General features: G+C 53.6%; 1 protein-coding gene across 1 annotated transcript in view; it reads right to left on the bottom strand.

The window, feature by feature from the left end:
- The window catches only part of OPCML (opioid binding protein/cell adhesion molecule like), a 1,038,459-nt gene extending 1,021,299 nt beyond the window's left edge, over positions 1–17,160 (bottom strand). Inside the window, exon 1 of the mRNA XM_052661910.1 lies at positions 16,911–17,160. Coding sequence (XP_052517870.1) covers positions 16,911–17,160 — 250 coding nt within the window. The remainder of the gene's footprint in view (positions 1–16,910) is intronic.
- Between the last annotated feature and the right edge of the window lie 2,432 nt (positions 17,161–19,592).

Raw genomic sequence — 19,592 nt, 5'->3', positions numbered from 1 at the left:
CAAGGCTGCGTGGAAGAGACTGTTCCTGGGCTGGGGTTTGGGCTGAGATCAGAGCCGAAAGCCAGACCTGGAGTAATCAAGAGTCCTCATTTCCACTCTGCTGGCCCAGGGAGCACACCCTGAGTAGGAAAGACCATGAAAGCCATTGGACACCGCTATCCTCTCTCTCTCTGAGCCTCTGAGTCCACTCACCAGAGCGATCTGGGGTGAGTGACTTCTGCCTCCAGTTTTCCATGAAGAGTGGGTGAAGCAGGCTGAGGAAGGGCCCCGAGTCTGGGAGTCTGCAGCCCTGACCCTGATGGAACCCACTCCAGCCTGCAGATTCAACCTGCAGTCACCGGCTGGGGGCCTAGGCTGCTGTAAGTGCTGCGTTTCCTGCCCCTAATTGTACGGAGGAGGGGAGGAAAGGAGGTGGTGGAGAGACCTGTCAGGCATCACCTCGCCCAGGCTTCACACCCAGATCTCATCTGCCTGTGTCAGCAGCCTTACCCTTGGGACCAGGCCCACATCCAACAGCAAGGAAGAATCTGGGGCTACAAACATGGGGCCATGAACACGGGCGGGGGCCGTGAGCCTGGGGGGGTGCCCACGAACATGGGGGCCATGAATGTGGGGGTGGAGGCTGCCTGGGCATCCATCCCCCTCTTGCCTGGCATCACCCCCAGCACCTGGTCAGAAGGATGGGACAGACAGAAGGGGCCATGCTTTTCAAGCCCCCTCCTGACTCGCCTATGGTCCCTGCTGCAATGGGGTAGCCTGCCTTTCAGTGTTTACCCTGAGGTCCCCTTGAAGTCCTCTAACGCATGCATGCTCAGACCTACTCAGCCAGCCTGCTCCCACAGGTCCACATTAGCAGATCCCCTCCAAGTGCCAGAGCGGCTGGGCAGGTACCACAGGGGGTGGCGGGGTGGTCAGCACTGGGGGAGCTCCTCCTCTAAAACTGACCGACTTACACAGGATGTTATGCTCAGGGGAGCCGCCCACTGGATCATTTGCCCAAGAACAGCTCTGAACCCGTCTTCTATGTGGGACCCCACTTCCCAGCCATCTCCTGAAGACTGCTGGGGTCCCCCTTGTGCCCACGTTTACCCCTTGAATCAGACACAGGAGCCAAAGCTCTGGCTTCAGAGAATCACTAAGGCCACAGAGGGAAGTTCTTGGGCAGAGAATTCTGCTGAAGGTTTGCTTGTCGCTCCAAGGGCCTGGAAATGCAGGTGGGCCTCCGTGAGGCCTCAGATGCTCCCAGCTGGTCATGGCGCAGGTCATGCATGGCTGCGAGATGTGGGTCTGAGCAGCTGAGGACCACCGCCTGGACAACCCCTTTCAGCTGGTTGTTCCAGGTTGAGAAGAAAGCCTTTCAGACCTTCACCAGATTTTCTCTGGTGTGATCTACAGGGAACTTTCTCCAAGAGGGAGGAGCATGAGAAGTGTCTGAGCCAGGACTCATCAGACCTCATTTCCACCCCTGAGCCCCCCACTCACCCACGGCCCCTCTGCATGTGGCTGTGTGAACCCACATGAGTCTCTGCGCTGGGCTCCAGTGCCTCAGGTCCCTTATGATGCTGACCATTTGTGGACACGGACGTGGCCTCCCGAGGCTTGGCCTTCTCATCTCACCCTGTCATTAAATACTCCAGAGAACGTTATGAACCCGGCCTGTACTTTCCCAGCAATAACACCACCCGTGTTCCTTGAGTCAGATCCTGCAGTGACAGGTGACACGTGGCCAGGAGTTCCACCAAACAAGGCCTGCAGCTCACTCTCCTGGTGGCTGTCGCCCTGACCCTTTACCAGCCCATCGACACGTTGCCACAGACGATCACCCACATAATCATGTCTGTCACCTCGTTCAGAGCTGAAGTCCCCGGAGCTCAGTGTCTGGGTCTCTTCCTTTTTCCTTCTGTGTTCCTTCCCCTGGGATCTCCTGGGCTGAGGTGACTGTCCAGCTCTTTACAAACTCAACTCCAGGGTCCCCCTCCCCTCCCAGATCTGGGAAGCCTCTCTGGTTGGAGCTTCAAGAAAAGGTTTTTCACTCTTCTTCATGCTTTCAGGGAGCAGTTAATGACAAGGCTGGAGGAGAACACATGGTGCCCACAGGCTTTCCAGCCGCCCCTGCCCAAGAGACCCTGAATCCTGAGCCTCCAGAGCCTGGTAGAGACCGAATGCTCACCAGACACCCATGGCACCTGTGACCTTGTCGAACTAATCGTCCAATGTGGAGTTTCACCATGAAGCAGCTTTCACCTAAACCAAATCTGGCATTTATAATGGAGTTCATGAAAAGATCCTAATCAGTGAGCTAGATCGCAGAAATTAACAGTTTAGCTTCTAAAATTACTGTTGTCAACAACCCTGCAGCAGAGAAATCAGGCCACAGGATCAGCTGAGTATAGAGAAGAAATTCGACTCAGAACCCCAAAAGGTTAGTCCTTACATGGCAAGGCAAGGCCTCCCAGGGCTGCGAAGGCCTCTGCAGTAGCCAGGGAGCCCAAGAGCACTTCTGCAAGGACTGGAGTAGCCTCAGGACCAGTCATGGCCATGAGAAAGGCATCCAGACAGCGGGCACAGGTCCCATCCCCAGGCGTCCATAAGGCCATAGAGCGGCAACGCTGTCAGCGTCCACAGGGTGAGGTCAAAGATGCTCACATGGGGACAAGAAGCCAGCGCAGGGTGGGGCTGGACAGGGTCTGGTCTGCTTTCTGCCCCAGTGATCTGACTACCCCTTAGGCTTGAAGTCCTGATACACTGGCCTCTCTAATACAGGCTCATGCTTCAGCTCACAGGTCACTTAAAGTGACTGAAGTTGGAGGAGGGGGGTGGATTCCTCCAGCATTCCTGCTAGGTTTTTGCCTCCTCTGCTCCGGCTCACCTGTGTCCCTGTGTCTGCTCCCACCCCCAGCACCTGGAGCTCCTGAGATCCCTGTTACCAATGGACTGTGGGTAAACACAGAATGCTCTGAGTATCTGACCAGAGATCCCTCCTTTTCATCAAAAACCAGTCCAAACACTCCAGTCAAAAGTGCTTTTTAACAGACACAAAGTCACAGAGAACAAAAAGTATAGACAACATGGTGGGAAGCGGGAAATGGATTGGGAGACTGGGATTCACATATATACACTACTGATAATGTGTATAAAATATATAACTAGTGAGAACCTACTGTATAGCCCAGGGAACTCTACCCAGGGCTCTTTAGTGACCTAAATGGGAAGGAAATCCAAAACAAGAAGAGACATGTGTATACATATAACCGATTCACTTTGCAATAACTGATTCACTTTGCTGCACAGCAGAAACTAACACAACATTTTAAAGCAACTATATCCCCCCCCAAAATTTTCAAGAGTGCATTTTAATATTTAGGGCCATCCTCACTTCTTTATTGGACAAAATTCCTTCTATTTCAAACTGGCTCCAGATTTTTAATGGATCTCAAAACTCTACCACCAACCACCGTGAGTAGGTTTACACTACTGTTTGCAACCCATGATCTCAGACATTGCATTTTAGTTTAGGTTTAAATGTTCATGCATAAGAATCCCATCTGGGCTGTCACTCTAACTCCTGACTACCCTCAAGCTAATACACTAAACTCTAAGACTGCCCTAAAGAAGAGAGTTGTTGGAACAGTTTGACTAATGAAAATGGCACAGCCAGGGATAGAGTCAGTCCAGCTAAACTAATCATGCGGTTGTGGCCTAAGACTTTTCGTATCTGCTTTACTTCAGACATATTCTCACCATCATGCCTAACAGTTTATCATCAGTGCACTCCCCTTGTTAGCCATCCCTACAAAGCATTCATCAGAGAGCACCCAGCATAGATGAAGAAGTTGATGACCTGATTTACAGGTTTGGGATAAACCTAATTTTCAGTGGAACAAACTGAAAACTAGAAGCTTCTCACAGACTTGAAACCAGGATGGATCAGAGGTGCAGGCCTCTGGAATAAAAAGAGAAGGCTGTCCCTCATTAGAGTGGTGAGAAAGACAACTGACCTAAGTTAGGGGGTTGCTAGGAGACCGTGCTGACCATTTAAAACCACACAACAGTAATTCTCAACCAGGAGCAATTGTGTGCCCCAGGGGACATGTGTCGGTGTCTGGAGACAATCACGGTTGTCACAACCGGAGAGGGGCTGCTGGCATCCGATGGGTAGAGGCCAGGGACGCTGGTAAACATCCTGAAATGCACCGGGCAGACTCCACGACCAAGAAGTGTCCTGCTGAGTATTAAGACTCGCGACATCAGGGAAATCATGCTCCAGAAGCAAGCGCAGGACCACAACCATTCACCACAGAAGCATCACTGGAGGGCAAAGCCCACTTCATGAGCCCCCCAGTGGATGTGCTCCAGGTAACAAACCAGGAAGATGAGAAAGAAGGCCAGGTGTGCGCTGCATCTCCACACAGACTCAGGTCACATGTGGGGAGAAATAGGCAGCTTTTTCACTAATCCAGAGATGCCAGAAACCCAGGCAGAAATCTGCAGAACTTGGGATGAAGATGTCTCACTTACTCAGAGTCGGGGGAGGGCTTCCAAGGCCCAGGGCTCCAGGGTTCTGCGTAGGAGAATCTGGAAGAGCAAGTCCCTCCTGGAGTTGACGACCATACACGCAGCTCTCCCAGGACTGCCTGAGAGTGTTGCGGGGCTGCAGAGCAGGGCGGGTGCTATGACAGGGAGCTGGGGAAGGCAGGAATCCGGAGCAACGAGCCAAAGGTGGGCCTGCTCTCAACCCTGCACCACACCAGCTTGGACCCTGCCAAAACCAGATGCCAGACAGGACAGTGTCAGGATGTGGACCAGGGAGCATCTGAGGAGACGATGGGATGGAGCTGGAGACCAGGGTCCTCTGACTCAGGAGTGTGAAAGCGAGGCTACAGGAAGCCTGGGCAGACACAGGGGCACCGGGCCCTCCTGAGGAGAGGGTGGCCAGGCCCTGGGGAGCCTCAAGCCGATGCCGCCCATCACAGAGGCCGTGTCTCTAAGAACGGCTGTGAGCCGGCACCTCTGGCAGGTTCAGTCTGAGCAACGTGGCCACACAGCCAACATGGCCATGGGCTTCGGAGAGCCGAGGTGGGAAGAGGACTTGTGACCTGAGACCCCATCCTCAGGGCTGCACTATCAGTGGGACAACGTGTGGGAAACCATCCAGGGTCACCAAGCTCCAGCGTCACCAAGCTTCAGCGTCACCAAGCTTCAGTGTCACCAAGCTTCAGCATCACCAAGCTTCCCACTGGACTCCTTCCTGTGTGTCTCCATCAGCGTGGCCCTCTAAACCTTCCCCCAACCTGGGCGGGACCTTCCCGCAGGGGAAGCCAGGACCCGTTTCTACAGCAGGTGGTCCCTGCTGGGGAAGAGCTGGGCAGAGAGGAACAGGGTGAGAACTAGGATGAGGAACCACGTGCAGCTGGAATGGAGGGTCCCCGTGCTTAGCGCTTTTTCCTCCCCCAAGACTATTCTGCATTTACTTCCCCTCAATGGTCCTTTTTGATAAACAAGAGAACATCCGTAATCCTGGTCTGTATCCAGTGACATGTTACTCATTTTTACCACAAAGACGGAATTGTCGAAGGACATGACAGCTGCTCCGAGACAGGGCCTGCAGAGCAACTGTGCCGCACCAGGACACGGAGTGGGGTGAGGTCAAGGACACCTCCCATGCTGAGTCTTGAGAGAAGCAGCCAGAGAGGAGCCGTGGACGCCTTCTGGCAATGACAATGTGAAGTTTCTGTCCTGACTCCAGGCCCAGGGAAGTGGCACGAGCGGAGTTCTGGACCTGAGTGGTACTGGCCCCAGGGATGCTCTGAGTGCTAAACCGAGTAAAGGAAAGGAATACCAGAATTCCTATTTTCATTTCTTTATCTTATCCTTTTTGTTATTGTATATGTGTAGTGACACAGATCATCTCTGCATAAATGAGTACAGTGCTTGCACAGGCTCTAAAACAAAGTTGAGAGACCACTGGTCAGGTACTGGTCTCCCTTGGTGGCTCAGATGGTAAAGAATCTGCCTGCAATGCAGGAGCCCTGGGTTCAATCCCTGGGTCGGGAAGATCCCGGGGGAAGGGAATGGATACCCACTCCAGTAGGTGATATATTAATTGTACAATAGGTCTCAGTTTTTTAATAGCAAAAAGGGATGGTATGAAATAGGTCAGAGTGGGACTACTCTGGTTGCTCGGGGAAGATGGGGTCATGGAATGAGGCAGAGACTTCCCCCACTTACCTGCAACCAAGCCTGCAGCTCTGAGGCCCCCAGGAAGCAGGGGGGGCGGGGCGAGGAGGTGAGGGGCTCAGGTGTGGCAAGGGCAGGCAGGAGGCAGGCAGTCGCTGTGTCTACCAGGATGCCCTGTGCTCAATCTGGGGTCTCTGGTGTTTTTCCATTGCTTGGCCCACCCTCAGGGGCCCTGGGCAGGGCTCTGCCCACAGAGGAGTCTGCCCCAGAGGGCCACAGGCGTCGGAAACCACCCACACACCACTCAGCATTGGGCAGGGCCTCTGCTCTGAGGCTGGAGTGCCCCAGGGCTCAGACCTGGCCTCCCCGCCCACTTGGGTCTCTGCCGCATCCTCCGCCCCATATCCTGCCCGCAGCCCCCGCCTCACAGCTTCACGCTGTCTTCATCCTTCCCAGTCTCTGGCCTCCAGCCAACCCCAGCTCCACCTCCACCCTGACTCCCTCCTGCTCTCACCTCTGCTCTTGGCTGCCACGCTGCTCTGTCTCCTCCCACAAACATTCAGTGCAAAAGAGGCAGCTTTGGAAATTCTAAGAGCATAACAAAGATATTTCTCATATATCCAGTTCTTTGGGCAGGTGTTAGTCGCTCAGTCATGTCCGACTCTTCGTGACCCCACGAACTGTAGCCCTCCAAGCTCCTCTGTGCATGGGATTCTCCAGGCAAGAATACTGGACTGGATTGTCATTTCCTTCTCCAGGGGATCTTCCCAACCAAAGATCAAACCCGGGTCTCCAGCATTGCAGGCGGATTCTTTACCGTCTGAGACACCATACATTCCAAACACAGGCCTCGGTGAGAGGTCTGCTGATGGTAACCAAGAGCCGGTGTCCCAGATGAGTTAAACTGAAGGACAGGTTTGTTTTGCTGACAAACCTACCACAGGCATCATCCCAGATGTCACCGTCGAAAAGCAGCAGAACAAAAAAAGAGTCAAGAATTGAAAATAAAGTGGGATAGAGGATATGGGATGAGTTCACAGGAGAAAAGGCCCCTCACGCAGCTACTGAGGTCTCTGCTTCCACAGTCTCCTACAAGCCATGGCAGAAGGGTCAGTGGCCACCGTTAAACAATTTTTACTGAAGTAAGTTAATGTAAAATATTACAAAATTACAGGTATATAATATACTGACTCACAATTTGCAAAGGTTACACTCTGTTCAGAGTTATTATAGAATATTGGCTCGATTCCCCATGTTGTACAGTATGTCCTTGTGCCTTATTTTATACCAAAAATAAATAAAGAAGAAAGCAAGCAGTTGTCCGGGTCATAATATAGGTATGGGCCGATCTTCGTGGGCACCGTGGGGGCAGGTGTAGGGCGGTGCCCTTTCACTTCCAAGTGGAAGTGTTAGTCGCTCAGTCATGTCCGACTCTTTGTGATCCCATGGACAGCAGCCCACCAGGCTCCTCTGTCCATGGAATTCTCCACGCAAGAACACTGGAGTGGAGTGGAAGCCATTCCCTTCTCCAGAGGATCTTCCTGATTCAGGAATCAAACCTGGGCCTCCCATATTGCAGGCAGATTCTTTACCATCTGAGCCACCAGGGAAGCCCCTTCCCCCTGAAACAGGAGGAGGGGGGTACTCATCAGGAAAGGATGCAGAATCCCAAGAGATTTTCACCATCCCTTCCCATCTGGGCCTCACCCAAAGAGGCGTCCACCCCAGTGCCAAGTAAGACTGGGCACGGCCGTCTCCGTGGGAGGAAGCCTCCCTTGGACTGGAGGCTGATGGGCTATTTCCACCTCCACACTCTCTATTCCAACATTCTTCTGCCTTCGAGGAGCTGGGGATCCCCTGGCACTGGGCTCTTCAGAAAAACCAGATTGGCTTATTCAGAGAAGCAAAGGCTGCTTGAGGCCTGTCTTCCTAGAAGGGAAATGCCCATTGGAACCTGGCCCCAGCACAGCCACCTAGATCTCTGTCTGCTGTGAATATGCATCCTGGCTTCCCATTCCACGTGGTCCACAGCTCTCCTGACCCCATCTCTCCACTGACTACGCCCAGGCCTGCGTGGTGCATGGTGAGGGCAGAGCAGGGAGCGAGGAAAGGGGTGCAAGCCTTCACTTCGATCGTACATCATACAGAGTGGTTACGATGTACACGGAGGTTCTATATACACTGCCAGTCCCCATTTCACCAGGAATCGGTACTATAACATTCACAGCATTTTTGGTGGATTTTCTTCTCTTGGGTTTGATGGTCCAGTGCTGATAAAGGCAGGTACCTTTCCCAGTGTGCAGACCAAACAGGACAGGAAGACATGTGTGGGGTATTTGATATGTACCACCTCAAGCATCTCTCTCCACACATCAGGATCAACTGGTTTCTAGAAGTCTCCCAGTTCGTGTACAGACATCATTCAGAGTATGAGGATGCCCCTGAGAAGGACAGGCTTCTCTCTTGCTCCTGACTCGTCAACTTAATCTTTGGGTACCGGGCACTTGGAAGTCCCTTGCTCCGCATGCTCCTTGCATACTAAGATAAGAGAGCTTCGGGGAACAGAGCAGGAGCCGAGGCTGCAGGTCCACTTTCCAACAGGGGACCTCATGGGAGGCTCAGCATAGCTCAGTGCCGTGTCAAAATGCCACCAGCTGTGCTGTGAGCACAGGATGTTGAAATTCCACGTGGACATGCTTGGCTGATCCCTGCTGACTGTGTGACGTTAGATGAGACACTGGGCTTTCTGTGGCTCGACACTCTCGGCTGTGGGAAAGGAAAGGACATGGCACTCTCCAGCGGCCCTCTCAGTTCCCAGGGCTCTGCTTTCCTATGTAAAATTAACAGGACTCACCCAGGTGGTGGGCGTGATGGGGAGGTCATGCTTGCTTTCACGACATCACAGTAACACTGGTGAGAAGCCTGCATCCTAATTCCCAATAATCAATCTTGAGTCCAATCCAAGCATCTCTAAAATGCCTGGTTTCTTAGGAGCAGAGAGACCCGGGCAGGATCCAGCAGATGATACTGCTGAAGCCCTTTGTGATCTCCTTCATGTACTGGGAGGTGAATGATGCAATTTTAAGCTCCTACATTAGCTGCTAAGAGGACACCAGAGAAGGGACTGAGATGATGAGACCTCCAGGAGTGATGGTTCCAGGGGAAAACTACGCATGAGCTGAAGAAGATGGTCTGTAAGCAGAAAGTGCAGGACAGAGCCTCTTCTCTGCCGGGTGCTGCCAGGGCCCACCGTGGGTTTACCTTAGACATGGGTTCTTCAGATGCGTCTGGGGCAGCTCTGACTCTCCCAGAAAGGCTCCATGTCACCCGTGTCTCTCTAGTCCAACATTCCCAGCCATTTCCCACCTGATCTACTGCAGAGGCCTCCCGGCTGGACCTCCCTTCTGAGTCTGCTCCCTTCTAACCCCCTCTACATCTGTACAGTAGCGAGATGGAAATGTAGGTCACGATGCTCACCCCCAGCAGATAAGCCGCATCAGTGGTATTCCATCACGTCTACAATGAAGACCAGGACAACTAACACGAGCTTCCAGGGCTGCTGGCCTCCTCCGGTACCACACGCCCTTCCTCCATGCTCCAGACAAACAGGATGATGCCCTCTGGTCCCCTCTGCTCCTGCTCCCTGCATGTCCTGTTCTGTCTGCCCCTTCCCATACCTTCCCCTGGGTTTGGATAATTTCTGCATTTCATCCTTCAGATCTCAGCTCAACTGTCACTTTTGCAGACAAGTGATCTTGCCTCCCTGGCAAGTCAAGCCCTTCCTGCAGCCCCCACCTCTCCTCCAACAGGACTCACATCAGCCTAACTTCCCTCTACGGGGGCACGGACTTGAGACACACAGTCTCTCCCATGAGGCCATGAACATCTTGAGAGCAGGGACCACGAGGACTTTGTTCAGGCTTCATGTGTCCAGCACAGTGCCTGTCACACAGTAATCACTCAATAAGCAACATGTCAGATAAGCAAATGTGACTGGGACTTATGGTGTCATCATCAGACAGGAGTAAGGCAAGCCCCCTGCTGCTCAGAAGCCCACAGCCACGAAAGAGTAAGACTGAAGTCAGCCCGGCTGTAAGAAGTGACTTGGGACAAACACGAGAAGCCCTGTCTCCATTTCCTCAGACTGGCTGAGCCCTCTGACCTGGTCCTGTGAACACGAATCTGTTGCGGTGTCACCTGCTCAGGCATGACTCACCTGTGCTATCATTGTTTGCCCTAAACCCAGCATCCTACTTACTGAGGACACATCTCCTCCTTGTAGCATGCGTCTGCTAGCACTGTGAGCGTGAGTCTGGATTTCTAATAATCGGGGCCACCTCATGAGTTTCCATGCTAAGTCGACTCAGTCGTGTCTGACTCTTTGTGACCCTATGGACTGTAGCCTGTCAGGCTCCTCTGTCCATGGGATTCGCCAGGCAAGAATACTGGAGTGGGTTGCCATGCCCTCCTCCAGGGGATCTTCCCAACCCAGGGATTGAACTGGAGTCTCTTAAGTCTCCTGCATTGGCAGGCGGGTTCTTTACCACTGGCGACACCTTCCTGGATTTGCTTAAACCTGAGTGATTTTGGTTCCCGTGAGGCCGGCGGCCGACATCAGGGCCCAGGTCTGTCTTTACTGAGAGACCCTCACTCTCGGGTGTCTCTGTGGCGACAGGTGACGTGACATGCAGAAGCACTGTCCTCAGCTCTGAGCCGCCGCGTGCATGCGTGGCTGGAAGCTCGGGCTGGCGTTTATTGACAAGCGTGAAGACCGGAATGAGTAATCACTACAGCACTTCCACCTCCCATTAGCAAACCCTCTCTCTCAACACAGAGAAGCTGATGGGAGGCCCAACCCAGGGGCCCAGATGCCTGAAGATTCGATGGAGGAACAGAAAAGGGTGGAGCGGAGAAGCTGACACTTGGTACCCGTGTGACCTGGCTGGTCCCCCGTGATGTGTCCATTTGTCCATCTCTTTTGTTCAGTTCACAAGCGCTCTGTGAGCATGTGTTCTGTATCTGTCACTGTGCAGGGCACCCCGTCATGTGACTGGATGCATTTCCTACCCGGAGGGACCACAGTCCAGGCAGCAAAGCGAGACATAACAGGAAGAATCACTCTAAAATACCTGGACTCAACAGTGTTAAACAGGACAAACCTGGCCTCCTGGCCTGGGCAGTAAGGAGGGAAACATAACCTACTCTGGAGCATCTAGAAAACTCTCCTAGGAGAGAGAAGCTAGAGCTGAGCCCCAAAGGATGGAAAGGACATTTATCCAGAAACATCATGAAGGGAGGGGCAGGTGACCTCACAGGGGAATCTCCTGGGGAAGGAGAGAGCACGGTGTTTGGGGACTGAGCCCTGAGCGATATGGAGCACGGGGCAGGCAGTGGCCGGGGGACCAGGTTGAAATTGCTTTGGACTCTGGTCCTAAAGCAACCAGAAGTCTGCATAGGGTTTTAAGCAAAGAAAAGACAAGCTCAGGATTGGACAGTATCTTCCCTGCCTATCTCATGATCGCTTTGAGAAATGAGTGAAACTCAAGATGAATCTCCCAGGTAGACCACAAGGCAGGAATCTGGTATTATCCTCGGTACAGCCACTAAGCACAGGTCCAAGAGCCTCTATAAACTCCCTACAAAGAAATGCGCAAGAATGACCACTCAGGCTGCTTCAGAGGATCTGTACCCTGAGATGTGGAAGGTGCTGATCCTCCCATGGTGGGTGTCACTTACCATTTCCCGGGAGCATGTGAGCAGCCGCTCCAACCAATGGCCTGTGTCCCACCGCATCGATCCATCTGGGCCTTTCAGGGGTGTCTCAGCGCAGCGTCTCTGCTCATTAAAGGAAAGTGCCTGCACCATAATGATAATGCCTTGCACTTACCCAGTGCATCGCCCAGGGGTGTCTCAAAGCATTCGGCAAACATTTAATTAAGTTAGCCCAGTGACGGCAGGGGAGCCCCCAGCCTCTGGGCACCGAGGGATCTGGGGGGAGGGAGGCGCTGGGGAACCAGGGTCAGGCTCCAGGCCCAGGGCGGGTGGGGGGATGCACGAGGTCCCTACATGGCTGGGGAAGCGCTCCCCTGCATGGCCGTGGTGGAGTGTGGTACAGGCCGGGGAGAGGCCAGCCCCCACGGGCACCCACAGGAGAGCACCCGGGCTTGTGGCTATAGCAGAGAGCCCTGGAGGAGCAGAGATGCAAATCCTGAGGGACAGGCTGCTTTCCTTGTGGGGCTGTGGATGTGACGGGGAGGGAAACTGAGCTCTGACTTGGAGGTGTGTGTGTGCATGTGTGTGGGGGGGGTCAGGAATGGGTTTAGTGAATTCTCACACTGTGTATTCTCACACCTACAGGAAGGGAATAGCAAGCACGTTTGTCTTCAAGTTTATCCCTGATACAGGGTCTCTTCCTGCCCATTCCCAGAATTACCCTCGGTGCTATGCGGGGCCCTACAAATACCACCACCTTAGAGAACTGACTTGAGTTGTGTAGAAATCTAGCAAACAGAGCCATATCCTTCCCCCCACTTCTGTTACTGCCTCCCCGCTTCAGGGAAAGGCAGAGGCAGCCAAGGCCTCACAGGTTGAGAAGCAAAGACTCAGTTTCCCACCAAGAACATGAAGGCAGATGAGGCTGGCCTGAAGCCTGGCACCTTCAGCGGGGTCAGGCAAGTGGGCAGAGAGCGGGGCCACCCCTGGTGAGGCCAGCCTGGCTCCCTCCTCTGAGCGCCTGTCCGGCCCCCGTGTCTGGAAGGTGCCACCCAGCATCGCGAGTGGTACAAACGCCCACCCCTGCTGACGGGGCTCGCAGGCAGCCACCAGCCATCTGTGGGCCGATGCCCGAGATCTCCCGCAGGAACAGCCTGGCTGGGCATCCAGGCCTCGTCTCCGCCCAGGCAGCTGCGGGCGATGGCAACAGCCCAGAGCTCGGGTCCAGCGAGCCCAGGACCGGAGGTCACGACCTAGAGGCTGCAGGAGATGGCCCAAAGCACCGACTGGCCGAGCCTGACCAAGGCCCGAGAGCAGAGCCCCTGAGAAGACTGCAGAGAAGCATCAGGAACCAAAGGGGCCACATCAGCCTCCCTCGTCCTCCACGCAGAGAAACCAAGGCCCAGGAAGCTCAAGGTCCACGGGCCACGGCAGCAAGGTCCAAGGGCAGGAACACTGGAATACTTCCGTTTCATGAACCCTGTTCTCAGTTAAGGCAGGAGGGCATCTTACTCTGCAGACTGTGTAATCAGAACCCGGAGAGGGTCTTGTTGGATCAGCGAAGCTGGGACTGGACGGCTGGTTATCACCCCGTGACAATGACTTGTACATCATCATATGCTCCACCCTGCCTGCCAACTCCTCCACCACAAGGGAGGCCTGCTCCTCTCCTGGGCAGCAGCCCCCTCTTTCTGCCCTATTACTAGGAGACCAGGCGGGGTTTTCTATGTTCACCTTGTGATCGGCTAGCCTACTTTTTGGCTACTCCATGCAGCTGCAAACAAGAAGCGAACACTGCTCAAACCCGTGCTACAGATTACTGATAGACTGAGGCCCAGAGGAGGCTCAGGAGAAGGTGACAAGCAGGAGGTCGTGATCTCAGCAAGGGGACAGAAGCCCTCCTGATTACAGAGCCGGTCCTGGCACCAGGGAGCTGGGCCTCTGACTGGGGTGACCCTGTGCTTCCAAAACTGAGCCTTGGCTGTAAAGACAGCACCCCCTCTCCCACCCCCTCTGCCCTGCCGGGTCTCATGCAGAGGGAAGAAGGCAGACCCAGAGAGGTTTGGATTCGAATGCTGCAGGCCGTGGTCAGATTCTCAAGTACAGAGAAAGTGAGCGTAGAGGGACCAGGGATGGGGGTGCTTGTTAGAAATGCCCATCTGCGGTGGGGGTAGGGGTTCTTATGTTAATCTGCACCACCCCCACTCTTCACCCAGGCTTGCTTCCCACCCAGTCCTCTCCCACCAAGGCCCCGGAACCCCAGATCAGGAAGGCTCCCTGCCCAGGCCCGTCTCTCCTCCTGTCTGGGGCCACAGGAGCCCCCACTCTTGGCACGCAGGGTCTCAGGAACATCTCAAACCCAGAGTGACAACTAAATTGTCCACCGAGTCCCCTCCCCATCTTGTGTGTGGACTCACTATGGTTTCCATGTGTTACTGCCTTTCCCGTCCCAGAGAGTCTGCCTAGAAAAGCAGTGTTTGGCCATGGTTCCTCCTCCCCGCTCCTGCCTCCCCCCTCCACCCCCCCACAACCCCCACACCCCCGCTGCCAAGGCATCAGGTGACAACAACATTAGCCTTAAAATTATTCTGGGATGGAGACGCGCGTTTCACCAGGAAACAGAACGCTGCAGAATGAAATGGCATCGCGGCCCAACCAGGTCAGGGCTGCATTATTGCATTAGCCTCTGCCTTTAGACGCTGGGAAAGTACACGGCTAACGAGCTGGTGTTAACCCCGAGGGGAGGAGAAGCATCATTAGAAACAAAGGGGTAGAGTCTAAAAACACAGTAAAGGAAGTACAAGAAGTGAGGCGGCAGTCACCCCTGAACTTCTGGGCACAGCCAGGCCCAGCTTCCCCGCAGGAACCCTCCTGAAGCTGCTCTCCTTTCTCTGGGAGACTCCAGGGCAACTTTCCTCCTCTTCCTCCTCTTCCTCCTCCTGGGTGAGGAGGCCAGCTTCCAGCACAATCACCAGGAAGAGCAGCCCTCCCAGCAGAAATGTCTCCCCCTACGTGGCTCACTGAGCTTATCTTGGAGAGGACAAGGGGCTGGGGGAGGCCGTGCCCTAGAGCAGAGCCTGCCTCAGGTGGGGGTGCGTCTGTCCCCAGTGGAGAGCTGCCCTTTGGGTACCTGGTGCCCTGCACCTCTAGAGGGAGGCATCACAGGCTCTTCTCCCTTCAGAATGCACTGCAATGCAGCTCCAGCACCCTCCAGGGGCTCGCTTCCTCCCCACTTTGGAAGTGCAGTGTTCAGAGAGGAGCCCAAAGCCACCGAGGGTGGTCCCAGCGCTGCTGTCCTGCCAGCTCTGCTCTGGCTCAGTGAGTGGAGTGGGGAGCTGGGTGCTGGGGGCCCTGAGCTATCACCCAGGCAGGGACTGGTACCCCATGGGAAAGTTTGTCTCCTCACCTGGACCCACAGTGCCCACCTGGCTCCCTCCACCCAGCTGCAGAAGGTACTAAGAGCCCCTTGGCCTTCCCTCCTGAGCCTGTGGAAACCCCCTCCCAGGCCAGAACCTGGAAGAAGAGGAGCAGCAGCCCCCATTCTGAACTTCTCAGCCTGGAACGTGGTTGTGCAGAGCCCGTCTTGGCTGGGAAACGTGCAATTTTAAAACAGCATCACATAGCATCGTACAATGGAATTCCTCTTTTTTTTCCCACACCATCCTCTTCTTCCCACTTCCCAATAAACTTTTCATTTTTCTGATTTCACTTTGGCAGCTTAGAAATACTTAGGCCTTTATGCTCTTAAATTTAAAAAAAGCCAAGAAATTCTGAACATAAAAATGTGAAATCGTGTGTTTTACCCATACTAGGGATACCTAAGGATTGAGTCTTACTATTTACATCTATGTATATATGTACATGATTTAAGGTTTAAGTGAATGTGTAACCAAATGCATAAATCTCAATTTGGAAAAAAAAAAAAAAAAAGAAAATTCTTCTTGGGCTGGGGCTGAGGGTAGAAACCCCACAGACTCTCAGATGCTGTCTAAACCCTTGGAAGCATAGCCCAGTCCCTTCAGCAGTGTTTGAAGGCTGCCTGCAGGCATTCAGCTGTCTGCTTGCGAACGACACGGGTGCAATTATCAAATCTATTACAACATGTTGGGTTTTGCAACACTTCCACTAAGCTTGTTCTGGCAGGATTGCAGCATCTCACCTGTGTCGCTGCAGAATTTGTTCCCCCCAAACAAGTTACTGCTGTGCTAGGTGGCACCACGTTTAAATCACCGGGGAGGGAAGGAAGGTGCTGAGGAGAACCAGGTAAATCCAGATTCCCACCCTTCCCCTGGTGAGAACATTCCAAATTCTGTCAGGAGAAAGTCGCCTTTCAGATGAGAGGAGGAGGAGGCGGAAAATGGGATTCTGAATTTCAAAGGCACAATCTGCCCATTTGGTGGAAGGATAAAGAAAGGATGGCGTTAGGAGGGCCTTCTAAGAGGAGAAATACTGGAGCAAAGGAGGAGGGATGGGAGAGGAAAGGGCTAGAGTTGAGTGGGGAGAGGGTTGGGGGAGGGAGGGAGGAAAGGGAGAGGGAGAGAGAAAGGAGGAGAGATGGAAAAATAGAGATGCCTGGAGATAGGAGGGGTGCCGAAATGATGGGCAGAGGAACCAGGACACCCCCCTATCTCCTGCTGGTCCCAACAGGAGTGGCAAGAAGGACTGGTTGCTGGGAGTTGAAGCCCCTCTCCTCCGACCCCTGGGACACAACTGGTTAAAGCCAGCCGGCACTGGGCACCAAGAGACAGCAGTGCCTCACAGCGGGTGCAGCTCTCGAACCCAGCTCACCAGACCGCCGCTGGTGGCGCCACCAGGGGGGAGGGCGAATCCCAAAGCTATGCTGCAAGCACCCGTGTGTGCGCGTGAGGGAGAGCTGAGCGGTGCGTGCTCAGGCGCGAGCCCACCTCGACCCGCACACGCAGCTCATACTCCCTGGTCGCCCCCTCCCCAGATCACCCCTGCCCCTTCCCCTTCGGCTCCTCTCGGAGCCGCCCCGTGGAGCCGGAGCCCCTGTCGGGTACCTGGGATGAAGAGCAGGGCGGTCGTCACGGAGAAGACGATCCAGCAGGCGGGCTGGTGCATCTTGAGGCTGCGGGGTTCCCGCGGCTGGGCCGGCTGCTGCCGCTGCCGCTGCCGCCTTCCTCTGCACTGAATTCTGAGCAGGTTTAAATCCAATGTTTGCGAAGGGAGGGAGAGAGCAGGAGAGAGGGGGAGCAGGCAAGCAGCGTCTCGGGTTTTTTCTTGCACAGACACACAACTGGTAAGCACCATCAGCACCAATCTGTGCGGGGCGCGGAGCAGACCTCCTCCAAGGCTCGCATTGGCTCCACTCTCCTGAGCGACACGCGGGCACTTTGCAGCGGGGAGGCTGGGCTCCGGGGAGCCTCTGTCTGCCCCCGACTCACCCTCGCCCCGAGCACGAGGCGGACGCTGCTCTGTGGGTGAGGTGCCAGCGCGCAGGGCTTCCTTCCTTCCGTGGGCAGAGGCGCGCCTTCGTGGGCAGAGGGAGGGGCTGGCTCAGGGCGCAAGAAAGGCACTGAGACCAAAGCTCAGGCCAGTTCTTCACTGTCTTCCCTCCTCCTGGTCTCCAGGTGGGGAGGGGACAGGAGCCGAGGCTGCCCACGGGGGTCACTGGGACATTTAGATCTGTGCCCGCCAGCCGCCCCCACTCTGTTGTTAGGAGCTCTTAGATTTCAGTTTTCCCAGCAGGAAGATGGGTGCATCAGGGTTTTCTCCACCAAGGATGCAAGGAGAATTGGCCCGGTTCCCCACAATTAGAGCATCCTCAAACCCCAGAGGTGAAGCTGCAGACGTGGAGCAGTTGGTGTGATGAGGCCGCCAGGGGCAGGAGTGTGCTCAGAATGACGGACAGGAGGCAGGCTGCAGCTAAGTCTCAGGAATCTCCAGGTGAGCGAACTCAGAAGGAGCCTGAAGTTTTCTACCTTCTATCCTGGCTACTGTCCACAGCCTGTGCGGCCCTTCCCCTGAAACAGTCGTTCGCTCACGTGGACCATTTCTCTGGATGTGCAGCTCCTTCCTGCTCCACAGCTGCTCTCAGGAAGGCCTCCAGGCCTGCCATGGGTGCTGCTCTCTGCTCCCTGAGGAGGTGCCCCTCTGATGGACCTGCTCAAAGTCCAGGATCTGTGAAATGAACAACATGAGGTATTACAGAAGGTGCTGGGCATACACAGTCAACTACAAATATTTCTGCCCCCAAGTGTTCTCTCGAGAACCCACCAGGGCCTGGATACCTTCCCAGCTCAGTGTGTGTGCTCAGGCTCATGGTCTGTGTGTGACCGACCCTGTGGGTCTGCCCTCCACCTTCACTGAGATTGCAAACATTTTCCCAAGTGCCTGCCATGGACACATATTCACATGTATCATCTTAGTTCATCCTCATCATAGTCCCATGACTTGGCCATTACTACCACTGGATTTTAGTAGGCTGAAACTGAAGCTCAGAGAGGTTCAGCAACTTGCTAAAGGCCACACAGCTGAGAGTTAGGATTCAAACACAGAGGTGTCCTAAAGGGAAATCCTCACAGTTGCCATTAAGTAGCTATGCCTACTGCCAATTGCCAATGAGTTTTTCTGGTCGTTAGACCGGAACAGGGGCTGTTTCTGAAAAAAAAAAAAAAAAAAAGAGCTTGTGCTTTTAAAGAAGTAAAACAATCAATGCTTTACTTGGTCATCACCGCCAGGGCTGTAGCTGGGGGTGCATCTGAGGCTCCTGCACCCAAGCATGCACGTGACACACATCTGAGTCCCAGGTGTGCGTGTGTCCTGGAGGCTCCAAGGGCACAGCCTCTGGTCCCTCTCGAGAGCTGATGGGCAGCAGGAGTCAACCTGCCTCAGCCTCTACTGGACCCAGCACAGTGGCGGGCACTCCGTGTACATCTTCTCTGATTCCCACCTGCACAGATCCAGACACAGACCAGCTCAGAGAAAACCCAGTCTCTTCTCCAACGCCGTGAAGTGGCAGAGAACCTAGGACCTTCTTACTCCAAATTCATCTTCTTTCTCTATTTCCCTTCAGTTATATTTGTGTTTTAAAAACCTCCCATTTATTCAACCAAGCTATTTCCTATAATACACATATACACATGCCCTGCACCTTTAAGTAAATTCATGTTTAAGAAACATCAATGTATAAAAAGAAATATTTTAGTTTTTCAAATGTGTATGCCTAATAAAACCTTTTCTTGAGCATACACATAAATATGTATTTTTACTGATCAATTCTTATAGTCTATTAAATGATTAAAATATGTCTCTTTTATTTAAAGAAAAAGTAGGAGAAGAAACATATAAATGCATATTTAATCAATAGATGGCACCAACTCTGAAAAGAGATATTACAGTCTACTGGGTCTGTTTAAACACCTTTAAAAATACAAATACAAATAAAAATGCTTCAATGCATATTTACTAGGGGGACTGTTCTTTCCTCTGGAGTAAATAATATGCAATTTTATACCTTCTATGAATCCTTTTTTTCTCCATCTAAAGCAAATAAAATCATCAAAACTATATTTAAATAGCCATAAGGTAGGAGAAAAACCCAACCGAAGCCAGGCAATGGTGCTGTGATGCGGACTGTCACCTTCCACTCTTGTGTCTGCAGTCATCTTTCCTCTGAGCAGGGACAGTGACACGGTGGACCACTTCAGAGGGAGCTGGGTCAGGGTGAGTCCTTCCCCAAG

The sequence above is a fragment of the Budorcas taxicolor genome, chromosome 25 (assembly GCF_023091745.1).
Source record: "Budorcas taxicolor isolate Tak-1 chromosome 25, Takin1.1, whole genome shotgun sequence".
NCBI lineage: Eukaryota > Metazoa > Chordata > Mammalia > Artiodactyla > Bovidae > Budorcas > Budorcas taxicolor.
Note: the sequence above shows the minus strand (reverse complement) of the source record. Positions and strands in the feature narration are given on the sequence as shown.